Genomic DNA, 13,889 nt, shown 5'->3' on the forward strand with positions numbered 1-13,889 from the left:
TAGTGAATTTTTTAATTTTATAAACAAAATTTAGATACAAACACATATTATATTTTTCAATAATTTTTTATTTTTAATAATATTCTAAAACCATTTATAAAATCTAAAAAAATTATTGTTACTGTATTTGATAGTTTATCTTTTATTTATCATATAATTTGGGCAAAAGATGCGTCGTGTTAAATATTTTGACGTAAATGCCTTTTCATTTTTGTTTACAGACGTAAATGCCCTTACCAAAATGCAAACGCAAATGGCATCCTGGGACTCAGCTAAACAAAAAGTTCAGCCTCCGGTTTCAAGCATGAGAAACTAACCGCTTAGAGGAAAAAAAAATGGCGGATTCCTTTTCATCTTTTCCCCAACCCTCACTCTCGGATCAACCTTCGGCCCCGGTCCAATCTCCTGCTCATTTCCAGGTTGCGCCTCCAGCTTGGCCCTCGGCTCCGTCGTTTACTAGTAAGTATTACATTTCAATTGTTTTGGGCTATTCTTTTTATTAAGATTTTTGTATTTTTGGCAGGAAAAAGTTAATATTTTGCTTCATTTTTAAAAAATTTTGGGTTTTTTTTTTTCTCTTAGTAGCTGATTTCTCTTAAAAGCGTTGAAAAATATTTGGTTGAATTTGATTTATTGTATTTTAATTTTGATGGTTAGTTGTTTTTGGTGTTTAAAATGGTGCTAATTTAGTTGGGGTTTTAAACTTTGATGATGGCCACACAAAAAAATAAAATAAAATAAAATAAATGGGAAAAACAAAAAGGATGTGGGTTTCATATTTAACAGTTGCTATTTGATTATTAAATTTTATGAAAAGGTTAATTACTTAGAAATGGGTTTAATTAGCTAGAATTATACAAATCTTAGAATAGTTAAAGTTTTCAATGTTAGAGTAAACTTGAGGAATCTTCTTTCAAACTTGATGTTAATCTTTTATATTTGATGCACTGTTAGTGTATAGATTTTATACACTAGCAGTGAATCAATGATAACACTTTATTAACGAGCAAATATCAATCCTTAAAATAAATGTACATATATTAAAATTAAGAAAAAAAATTTACTCATTAATGGGGTGTTATCATCTGATTTCTCTCATTAATGAGTTGTTTTTATTTGATTCACTAACAATGTACAAATTCTATATACTGATAGTGCATCAAGTATAAATTTTTAAGAAACTTAAAATGAACTCTTGTTTTGGAAGGTCTTCATAGCGGATGATGTCTTGGGAAATGTACTTCCTGCCATTTTCATTAAGAATTGAAAACGTACATTTGCTATTGTTGTTAAGGGGAGTGATCTTTTTTTTTTTTTTGTTTCTTTTTCCTGTTAACATGGAGGACCAAGGGGTTGGGGAAAGGTGGGGTGGGGCGATGGTGCTTCTAAAATGTACTCTTGTTTTGGGAGGTCTTTGTAAGGAAAGATGCCTTTTCCAAATTTCCCATTGTGCCATTTTCATTAAGAATTAAAAATGTACACTGGCTATCGTTGTTAAGAAGAGCAATCCTTTTTCCTTTATTTTCTATTAACATGGAAGATAAAGGGAGCGGGGAAAAGAGGGGGTGCCTGGTTGTTGCCTCCAAAAAGTTTCTGGTTAGTAGTAAGCGAAGAGTCGAGTGAGTATGCCTTCTAAGGAGAATAAGCACATAATGAAGGGAAGTAAAACATTATGTAATCATCCTTTGTTTGCATGTTGTTATGGAAGGCGAGGAAGGGAAAGGGGTAAAACTAACTACCATTTTTTGGTTGTAGGGTGGCAAAGGGTGACAATATAAGGTTGAGTAGAGTGCCAAATAATAACATTAAGTGTTATTCATGAAGAGGCGATTATGAGGTTTGAATTAGAATAAAAGTCTGATAGAAAGATAAGCTACACTAGCACAAGCATATTTTACAGATTGAAGAGTTTGCCTGTTTGGAAGTGGAATAGCCTTCCAATTCTCTTTCCCTTCTTTTCAGAAGTTTTCAAACATTGCTCCAACACCACCCCTCCCTTCCTGTCATCAAAACGGCCCACAATTTTTCTTCTCTCTTTCATTAGCTTTTATCCAAAGGTGCTTTGAGTTATTGTGTATGAAACATTGAAATAGTCAATGTTTGGCTGCTTTTAACTGACATTTTGGACCACTATGATATTTTGGCATTTCTCTCATTGAAATATTTTTTTAAGTTGATTGTGCTTGAAGATAAAGACAGTCTCTTCTATTCAACTTATACTTAAAAGCTTGAATAATCATGTGAAGCTCTATCATGCATCTTTGACATTCCATGATCTGTTTTCAGAATTTTTGTCTATGATCTTTTTTCGGGTTAAATTCATGTTTCATAGTTTAATTTACCTGTCTTGCTTATAAGCAATGTTTTCATTGAGTCTGTTGCATTTAATTATTTGAAAGTAGACATCCCTTACTAATTCATGCATTGATTTTGCTTAGGGCCTCAAGAACCCTTGATGCATAAGAATCGTTTACAGGAGTTTACTCAAAGATCATCCATACCACTCCCAGTGTATCAAACCTTTAATGAAGGGTCTCTGCATGCTCCAAAGTTCAGGTCAACTGTATTAGTTGATGGTATAAGTTATACTTCTGTGGGCACCTTTTCACATAGAAAAGCAGCTGAACAAGATGTTGCCAAATATGCTCTGGAGTGTATCTCAAAGAAGTTAAAAGATGAAGGCTGTCCTCTCATTCGTGAGGTTTGTTGCATTTTACTGGAACTTTTGATCTTTTGTGGTACAATGATGTCTTCCATTATTTAAATGTTTGTGGGCCATTCATAACGGTTTGTTTCTCTTGAAACTTACCAGTCAAAGAGGTATAATATTTGGTTCTCTTTATATCATATCTTGGTCCATTTTTAGAAGAGGACAAAGTTTAAAAAGGTCTTTTGACTTATGACTTTGATGGAATGAGATTTTTGTACTTCATTATTCAAATATTTTTGTCTTTTAGTAATTCTTTACTCTTTAGTAGATAATATGATACGAATTTTGCTGTTGAGCATATAAACTTTGGAAGTGAGACAACAACATGATGTGTGCAAATAATTAAAGATGTGCCCAGTCAGAAGTAAAAAACAACAGAAAAAAGGGGAAAAAGCTTAAGCCCCGTTTAGTTTTAGAAAATTTTTTTCATTTTCTATCTTATTTTTCCTTTATAAATGATCAATAAATAAATTTGGAAAACCTTGTTTTTCAATTTTCTATAATATTAGAATATTACTATAAATGACTTTGCAAACTTTTAACTACATGTGGAATCCTTTGTTTTTGGATTTCCAAATTTATTTATTTACCCTATCTTGTTGTTCACATTTAGAGTGTAATGAAAATAGAAAATTTGAAAATGTTTTCTAAAACCAAACATCCTTAAATGGGTTCGTTATACTTTTGACATTTGCTTTGGGTTTTGCTAAACTTTTGTGACTGGTGTTCTAGGATACAGTATTTTGCAAGTCTATCTTGAATGAATTTGCGGTCAAGATGAATCTGAAAATGCCAACCTACAATACCATTCAGTCAAAAGGATTGCTTCCCCTTTTCATGTCCTCTTTGGTTTTCAATGGTGTGACTTATAGTGGAGAAACTGGTAGGAATAAGAAAGAGGCTGAACAATTAGCTGCACGTGCTGTTATCCTCTCTCTTCTTGGTATCTTTCTTTTCTCTTTTTTTTTTTTTTTGAAAAATAAATGCACATATATGCATATATATGTTATGATTTCAATCTACATATTAGCTGGAAGAGTCCTCATCTCTTTGTTGGACCAATAATGCAGATGATCCTAGGTATGGAACATTTCTTTCGGAGATAATCAAGTCTAAATCTAAGCTGTATGTTGCTTTGAATAAAGTCAAGGATTCAAGCATTTTCCATCTTGGCACTATACCTTCCGGATCAAACACATTGATCCATAACAATAAAGAGGTTGAAACTGCTGCAGTCAGTAACAGTGAGCCAAGTAGTGCATCTCTATGGCAAAGCTCAGGAGCAGAACATCCTCACCATGAATTCAAGATTCCAAAATCAGAACAAGGTCCTGAATGCCTTGATCTTCCAATTGCTTTTGTGCCTCCAGCGATTGAACAGGCTTCAGGAGTTGGTGAAAACTCTTCAAGAAAGCGACGTCGGAAGAAGAGGGCTAAACTGGACACTGATACTCAGTAAGTTTTGGTTTTCCATTCAATGTTCTGGCCTGTTCTCATATTGTCTTTCTAAAACACTTCCCCGAATGTCAGTTGATGAGCTTTGTCGTCCTTTCATAGATGAAAGCAATAATTATTTTAATTTAATTTGCATTAGTCACTTAGATGAGTGATGCTACTGTTTATAGTTCTGTTATCCACAAAGTTGTTACACCATGATTGGCTTTCCCTCCCTTTAAAGACTGATGTGTTCTGTGTTTGTGCAAGCATTGGTGGTCATTGTATATTAGTTTATGTCTGCATTCATCACTTTTCTCTTTTTTACTTTTAATTTTTTTTGGATCAGATTAGTCAGTTCTTTCTGTTCCCTTTTGATTTTCTTCTTTTCCTTTCTTTTTTTTTCCCTGAAGGAAGAGGTGGGGAGGGGATTTCGGGATGTCAAGCAGAAGTTTATCTATGTTTGTATAATTAACATTCATGACTAAAATATGTAGGTTGGCTGCTGCAACTGCTGTTCCATTGAATCAAACCACACCATGTTCAGTGGCCCTATGAACCGATGTCTTTAGCAATTATTTTGTTAGGTTTGGCACAAACGTTGGTAATGGTTTGTAGACAATGAACCTTTCCCGTGTAATATAAAACATGTACCGTTCTAATAAAAGCATATTGTTAGCTGTATTTCTTTGTTATATTTTTCGGTTATTACTTAAATTCCAGACCTAGGGCTATGGGTTGTCTTTTGAAACACCCGTCTTCTACTAATACTTTTCACTGACCAGCCAAATAAAGTAAAAAGCAGCTAAGAGCCAGTTTGGCGGTGTTTTTTGCTTAGTATCAGAGGCAATAGTGGTTAGAGCGGAAAAGAAACAAATAGCTTATTGCTGCTAAAGCGAACTTCGATTGAAGTTTGGTGTTCGACTTCTAACTAAACTGTTAGTCACGTGCAATCACGTGATTACTTTTCGTTAAACTTCATCTAAATTGACCCCCCAAAAAAAGATGAAGAGCTAAAACGGTGTAAATATAATAGTAAGAGTTTAAAGGAAGGTTTTCTTATAACTGGATGACTTGATTTAAACATTATACCGTTCATTTTTTTGGTTGGTGAAGGTTTCTCATTCTCTTTTTATTTTTCATTATATTTTTTTTCCTTTGTTTTTATTAGAGCATCCAAGTTTTCAAAATTCAACTTATGTGCTTAGAGTATTGTTTATACGAGTTAAATAATCTTATAGTTCCTAAATTATACACTTCAGTCTGATGGATATTTAGAGAATACAAATTTTTAATTAAATATTTGAAAATTTTTTCCTTACAGACACTAACATTGATAATCAACGAGCACAACATCTAATAAATTCATAATACATGGCAAAAAATTGCTTCATCATTTTTTGAAAAAAAAAAGGATTTTTATTTTTGAAATATAAAAAATAAAAATAAAATCAAAGAGAGAAAACATGTGTTAATAGAGGAAAAGAATGGATAGGGTTGTCGCCAAAAAAGAAAACAAGAAAAAGAATAGAGAGAAGGAAGGGGAGGGGAGAGGATTGTCGCTGATAATATTTATCAGTTGGCTTTAGGCAAAATTTTTCCGAATTGACCGATTAGTCGGATCCCTTCTCTCTCTTCCCTTTCTACCATTCCCCCCTCTTTTTAGTCCTCTCTTGCTCTCTCACTTTTTTCTTTTTAAAACTTTTCTTTTTATTAATTTTGAAATTTTCCTTTGTTAAATCCGCAGTGGATTTCTCCTTTGTTGCGGTGTGATCCATTTTCTTGGACAATGTCAAACGAATAACTCCGTCTACTAAAAAGATGTCAATCGTTTTCCAACATCCAAGGTATTGTACTCAAAAGAGGTAGATGTATACGGTATAAGTTAATCTCGATTTGCAATTTTTATTATCATAACATATAGATTTATAAATCTATAGTTAAATTTAATAAGAAAAATCACTATTAATTTTTTTAATTAAGTGTGATTGATCACCTAATAAATATATTATTTTAAGAAACTTTTAAGCTTGAATAAAAGTTTCAAAAAAAATAAGTTTTAGTTTATTAATCAGAATAAAATTCAAGAGTTCAATTACATATGAAAAAGATTATAGTACTCCCACATGTCCATCCAAAAGATATTATCATTTTATTTTAAATTATTTTAAAATCTTGATTCTAATGATCTTAAATTTTAATGTTGAATATTAAAAATAATTCTTAAGATTTTTCTATTAATTCGGTAAAATTTTTAAAAATATTTTATCACTTCAAGAGTATTAAAGAATCTCATTTGTTTTCATGAAAAAGTTTCGCCTTTGAAAAAATGTTTAATTATTTTTTTATTTTTTAAAAATATATATAATTCATCTACCATTTGGGTCACAATTAAAAATATCTTTTCACCTAAAATTTTTTTAAATAATCAATTATTTGTGATTACTAAGAATTTTATCTTCGAAATTTATTTTTATTTTTTATTTTCATTTTTAAATTTTTCACTATTCTGGTCTATTTAGAACATTTTTTTTTAATCTTTGAAAAAAAAATAATATGATAATTATTTTTTAAGTTTTATTTAAATTCTTCCACCATTTGAGACAAATTTAGAGAAATTCCTCACCTAAAGATTTCTTAAAAAATTTACCATTTGAAATTTTTAATATTCTTATCCTTTGATAATTATCAAATATTTTTAACCAAAGTTTTTAAGTTATATTGTTAATATTTTTATTTGAAAAAAAAATATAATTACTTTTATTGAAATTTCATCTAAATTATTTTATCATTTAAGATAAATTTAGCGAAAAATTTCAACTAGAGATTTTTAAAAAAATTTACCATTTAAAATTTTTAAGAATCTTATCATTGGATAATTAGTAATTAAATTTAAAAATTTTTTATTAAATTTGTGTTTTTTTTCTTTTTAAAAAATTAAAAATAAATATTGATTATTATTATTAAAATTTTATCTAAATCATTTCACTATTTGAGATAAATTTAGAAAAAATTTTCACCAAAGAATTTTATAGAAATAAACCTTTTGTAATTTTTAAAAATTCTATCACTGGTTAATTAATATTTTTTCTCAAAAAATTTATTAACGTTTTATTTTTTGTAATTTTTTTAAAATTTAATCATGCAAAAATATCTAAAAACAAATAAAATAGCTAAATAAATAAATTAATTAAAAACAATAAAAAACAAGAAGGGTTGAACTCAATCGCTTAAAAGGTGTAGCTTGGTTACAGAAAAGGACAACGGTTCCAAAGGTACGGCTCAAGCTTCGCTTGACTGAAGCTAATGGTGGAACGCGGGTCAAAGAAGCTATTAGCACTCGGGTTGGGTCAACCACTAGAAACGTATGGATTCTAACTCCTGCTTAGCCTTTAAAACGACGTCATTTGACCAAGCGTATAAATGACTAAATTTTTTCTTTTTCCTTCAGATTTTTTTTCTTTTTCTCTCTCTCATTTTCTATTTTCTCTCTGTTACTCTTGAAACCAAGATTACCAGTTGAATCTTCATCAGATTCTAGAAATTCAAGCTAGAATCTAGGTTAAGTCACTAGAAGTTCGTTGGTTTCTAAAAAACTGACGCTGGAAATTGGGAATCTCACCAGAAACTAGGATTGTTGCCAGAAAGTCACTAGAATTTTCAAAGGTTGCTGGGAAATTCCATCGAAAACTAGGATTTCCAAAAAAATTTTCAAAAAAAATTTCTTTTTAAACTAAAAATTCTCCCAAAAAATTTTCATACTCTCTGGTTGCTTTTGTGTAGCTTTTCTGCCTCAATAATCTATGTTTTGCTGCTTGGTGTGGGTCTATATTTATATAGTTTAAATCCAGATAACCTTAAACCAAAAAGAGTTTTTAATTTCCTTTAAATTTCAACTTCATATTTTAAGTCCAATTCAAATGCTTCATTCCAACTCATTTCAATCTAAACAAACAAGTTTCACACAAACTTAACCATTTGATTTTTTCTTTTTCTTTTTATTTTTATTTTTTATTTTTATGAACAAAAACAATTAGAACCCTAGATAGATTTGGGTGTCTACAATTTCCTTTCTTACGTATTTTCTGTGAAATAAGAATTGTGCAAAGACATAGATAACCCAATCAAGAATTAACTCGACACATTTTTTTCTTTTTTCTTTTTTTTCCTTTTTTTAAGCATACTCAAACTTCTTGAATAACATAAAAACTCCTCTAAATAAAGGTTTAACATTTTGAAAAATAGAAAAGCTCATCTCAATAGAGGCTCAATGATTTTTGAAAAATAAATAAAGCTTCTCAATAATTTTGAAAAATAAAGCTCATCTAAGCATAGGCTCAAAGACTTTTGAAAAATAAATAAGACTTCTTTAAATGTAAGCTTAATAACTTTTGAAAAATAAATAAGGTTGTTCTAAGTAGAGACTCAACAACTCTGAGAAATAAATAAAGTTCATTGACAATCATGCTCAGAGGTCTTATAGATCATCAGAAGAAATTATAAGAGATTATACCCAAAAGTTTTACAAATAATTCATAATATTGAAAAATATCCTTTTTCAAGGATTCGAATCTTACCTCAAGGTTTTTTTTTTTTTTTCAACTGAGAATTTGAAATTCTTTCATTAGAAAGTCTTTATATTTATCTTTTACATGTGGGATCTTGAAATATCCCTGTTTCATAAATTCATGCACTAGACATTTTCAAATGCAATGCATGTTATATACTAAACATTCAAAAATGAAATGCATGCTATGCAAATGTCAATTAATTAATTTATTTTCAATTGTGGTACTCAAGTTTCTTGAGTTTTTTCCTTAGATCTTGAACTTTTCAATCTTCAAGTACCAAGATCAAATCGATTTAATTTTCAATCATATTTCCATATTTCCTTTTTAAAGAAATCTTTCCTCTCCAAATTCAATGTCCTTACCAAGAACTAAACATTTCATATTGCCTTTATCACTCTCAACCTTTCCAAGGTAATGTAAAAAATCTTTCATGCTATTATTCATTTCTCAATCATTATTTCAATTTCAAAATGTAAAAATGCAATCACACATTTCTTTCATGGCAAGGTATTAAAAGAAAAAGCCAAGGGATGGATTGGGAATAAATGGGAAATAGTCATAAAAAGAGAGACACAAGGAATTAAATGAAATGGTGAACAACTTTGGTCATTAATGAGAAAAAATAGTTACATAAATGGGTATAGGGTAATAACGCCCAAACTAAACTATCAAATAATCATGATAACATATCTTGAAGTCTTTTTCAAAAATTCAACCACATGATGCACCTAATAACTTAGAGCTCATTAGAACATACTAGCCTCCATGTTAGTGAATTCTAAAATTCGATATTGTACCCTCTTTATCTAAGTTGATTTTTTAAATTTTTAACTTAGATGAATCCCCTTTAACTCAAATCGCCTTTTTGAGGTTTTCGATTTGAGTTTTTTTTTTCATTTATTTATTTTTTTAAGCGTAGTATTTCTTCATAGCATCAAAATTTATAGGTTTGGATAAATCATTTCTATCCATCTCTGTTAATATTAATACTCCGCTTGAGAAAGCTCTTTTCATAATATATGGCCCTTTTCAATTTGGAGTCTATTTTCTTTTATTATCATGCTGACTCAGAAGAATTCTTTTCAAAATTAACTCCCCTTGTTGGAAACAATAAGTTCAAACCTTTTTATCAAGAGCTGTCATTATTATTCTCTGATATAGCTGACCATAGCACAACGCTGTCAATCTTTTCTCTTCAATGAAATTCAATTGCTCATAGCACTCTCAAATTCATTCAGCTTATTCTAATTCAACTTCCCTTAGAATTTTCAAGGATGAAATTTTTACTTCAACTAGTAACACAACTTTCATCCCATATACCAAGGAAAATGGTGTTGCCCCAATAAAGGTATGCATTGATGTCCAATAAGCATATAGTGCAAATGATAACTTTTCATGCCAGTTTTTATAAGTCTCGGTCATCTTTTCAAAAAAATTTTTTAGATTCTTGTTTGCCACCTCAATTGTCTCATTCATTTTTGGACAGTATAACACCGAATTATATACTTGATCTTATACTGAGTACATATTTCTTACATTATATTACTATTCAAGTTATTGGCATTATCTAAAATAATTCTTTTTGAAAATTCATATCTATAAATGATCTCTTTCTTTATGAACTTATAGACCACAGATCATGTTATACTTTCAAATGAAGATGCTTTTACTCATTTCGTGAAATAATCTATCATCACGAAAATGAACCTATGCCTATTAAAAGCTTTTATGGTAATAAGACTAATAACATCCCTAACCCACATAGAGAATGGTCAAAGTGGTGCCAAAACATGTAAAGCAATCAATAGAGCATGGATCTTATCAGCATAGATCTGACACTTATGACATTTTCAAGCATAATTAATGTAGTCGCTCTCCATTGTCAATCAATAGTACACATCTCTCGTGATCTATCTTGACATCATATGTTCATTTGCATATATCTCACATATCCCATCATGCACCTCTTTAATAATCTTTTTCGTTTCAGTCACATTTACGTATCTCAATAATACTTGATCACGTCTCCTTTTATACAAGGCATCACCATCCAAGAAAAAACTCATAACTAGTTTTTGAATAACTTTTTTTTATCATTTTTAGTTGCTTAGTCTGGGTATTACTAATTCTTAATGTATTATAAGATATCATAATACCATAATTTCCCATTTTCTTCCTCATCTACACTAGAATAATGAACTAGCATATACTTAACATTTCGCTTGATGGACTGAATGTCAATATATTATTAATTCGAATCATTACTGCCAGAGTAACCAAAGCATTAGCAATCAGATTCTCCTCACGAGGTAAATGATCAAACTTAATATCTTTAAATTACTTAACCAACTTTAAGATATACTTATGATGTAAAATGAGTTTCGAATTTCTTGTCTCCCATTATTCTTTCGACTGATATATAATTAGAACTAAGTCTCCAAAAACTTTTAATATTTTAATCTTTTTATTTATAGCAGCTTATAAACCCATGACATAGGCCTCATATTCATTGATGTTATTTGTGCAACTGAAATTCAACCTCACTGTTATAGGATAATAGCATTTTTTTGAAGAAATCAAAATTACCCCAATTCTATGTCTTAAGGCATTGGCAGCTCCATCAAAGTACATTTTTCAACGCTTCCCATCATGCTTTTCTTTTTCAAGTTGAGAAACAACCATCAAATCTTCATCAAAAAATTTTAACCTCATTGGTTTATAATCTTCAGTAGCATGATTGGTGAGAAACTTGGTTTTAGCACTTCCTTTGATTGCCTTTTAGCTCACATACACAATATTATATTCTAAAAGCATTACTTGCCATCTAACAATTTTTTCAAATAATAAAGGCTTCTCAAAGATATATTTGATTGAATCCAATTTTGCTATAAGTCAAGTAATATGATAGAGCATATACTGTCTGAGTCTTTTGGCTGTCCAAGCTAATGCACAACACATTTTCTTTAAAAAAAATACCTAGACTCATATTCTATGAACTTTTTACTCTAGTAATAAATAGCTCTCTTTTTTCTATTAGACTCATTTTGTTGTCCTAACACACATCTCATTGAATTTTCACACACTATCAAATATAAGATTAAAGGTATTTTTGAAATAAGTGGCACCAACACTAAAAGATTGGACAAGTACTACTTAACTTTATCAAAAGCTTATTAGCATTCTTCATTTTATTTTTCAGGATTATTCATGCAAATAAGCTTAAAAATATGATCACACTTATAGGTAACTTGAAAAATAAACTGAGAAATGTAATTCAATTTACCCATAAAATCTAAAACTTATTTTGATATGCTTAAGGTGACAATTTTGAATAGCTCATATTTTATCTGGATCAACTTTCTTTTTCATTGACTACGAAGCCTAGCAACTTTCTTGACTTTACCTTGAAAGTACACTTGGTTGAGTTCAGCTTGAGTTAAAATTTTTTCAACCTCTCAAACAACTTTCTGAGGTTGGTGACATGATCTTTCTTCACAAGATTTTGCACTCATATTACCTATATATACTTCAATTTTTTGTGTATTATATCGTGAAAGAGCGTCACCATGGCTCATTGATAAGTTGCTTCAGCATTCTTTAAATCAAAAGGCATAATTTTGTAACAAAATGTACCCTACATGGTCACAAAAGTGGTCTTTTCTTTATTATCTTAAGCTATTTTTATCTGATTATATCTTGAGAACCCATCCATAAAGGAAAACATAGAATGTCTGACTGTATTATCCACCAGTGTATCAATATGAAGCAAAAAAAAATTATCTTTTGGGCTAATCCTATTCAAGTCACGGTAATCTACACACATTTACACTTTTTTTATCTTTCTTAAAGACTGGTACTATGTTGGCTACCCATTATGGATACTTGGCCACTTGTAGGAAACCTACATTAAATTGCTTTTTCACCTCTTATTTAATCTTTAGCAGCATCTCAAGCTTTATTCACCTCAGTTTTTGTTAGACTGGTTTACATTTTGGCTTTAAAGGTAATTATATTCCACTATTTCTATGCTAAGTTCAGGCATATCCTGATAAGATCAAACAAATATATCTATGAATTCTTAAAGTAGGTCTTTCAATCTTTGCCTATCTGTCTATGAAAGTGAGGTACCGACCTTAACCTTTTTTTTATTCTCCCAATTTCCTAAGTTCACTAGTTCAGTTATCTCCTGAAAAGGCTTAATTTATTTGTTTTCTTTCTCAATTGACCTTATTAGGTCTGGAGGAAGGGCATACTCTTCAGAATCATCTCGTTATCAAGTTCATCAGTGCTAATCGAATTTTCAAAATTAACTCCTTGATCGTTATCATAATTATCCTTATGTTTATTTAAGAATCTAAAATTAAATGAAATTGGATATGTTGGCAAGATGTGTTGGAAAAATGGAAAAAAGAGAGCAATAGAACAAATGAATGAAAATGTATCTTTCTTAATCTTTATTTAAATAATAATAGATAAATGGCCAATGCATAAAAGATCATCCTAATGCCTTTAGGCATAAGCTATTGGGATATACAATTACATTGAAACAATCTCAAAGATAGCAAGCACTTCAATGATGCTCCAATTATTCAGCTCGTAACCTGACGGACAAGGGTGGACCTACATTTCTTGTTCATGCCCCTTTTATCTTCAATTGCATGAATAGATAACTTAATGTTTCTTAAAGTTTTTCCCTCTTCATAAAGCTTAATTTGGTAAGAATTAATGAGCTTTTATACCTCATGATGAAATTGTTCACAAATTAATAGTGTCTAGTTACCCCATTATGATATTTGTAATTTTCATCTGGTACATTTCCTCCTTGATAATTGCAGGATCCACCAATTGTATTATATCAACTTCATACAAAACATCAAATAGCTGACTAAGAGGAATCTTGATCTTTTTTCACTTTTTTTTTTTATACAGCATCTTTAGTCCTCATTCAAAGCATTTACATTGTGATTAGGCAAAAGATTGCCACTAATATTGGGTGCCGTTATCCCTTCTGTATCAAAGTTTATCATTTTATTTTTGATCAATCGTTATACTTTATGCTTTATGGTAGTACAATTTTTAATGGAACAACTAGTAATTTTATAGTGGTAGTCATAATAAGCTGTAGGATTATACCACTTGGATAGTGTGGCTTGAACGATTCTAGATGGTTAGGA

At 30.1% G+C, this 13,889-nt stretch overlaps 1 protein-coding gene across 1 annotated transcript; it reads left to right on the forward strand.

Annotated features, from left to right (window-relative positions):
- Nucleotides 1-235: 235 nt before the first annotated feature.
- LOC111314641 (double-stranded RNA-binding protein 4-like) lies at nt 236-4,828 on the forward strand. Its single transcript, XM_022916200.2, has 5 exons — nt 236-459; nt 2,439-2,701; nt 3,443-3,653; nt 3,781-4,165; nt 4,642-4,828. The coding sequence occupies exons 1-5, from the start codon at nt 336-338 to the stop codon at nt 4,700-4,702; spliced, it is 1,044 nt and encodes a 347-aa protein (XP_022771935.2). The 5' UTR covers nt 236-335; the 3' UTR covers nt 4,703-4,828.
- The last annotated feature ends 9,061 nt before the right edge of the window (nt 4,829-13,889 follow it).

This window comes from Durio zibethinus, chromosome 23 (assembly GCF_047325235.1).
Source record: "Durio zibethinus cultivar Kanyao isolate XHJ-2024 chromosome 23, ASM4732523v1, whole genome shotgun sequence".
NCBI lineage: Eukaryota > Viridiplantae > Streptophyta > Magnoliopsida > Malvales > Malvaceae > Durio > Durio zibethinus.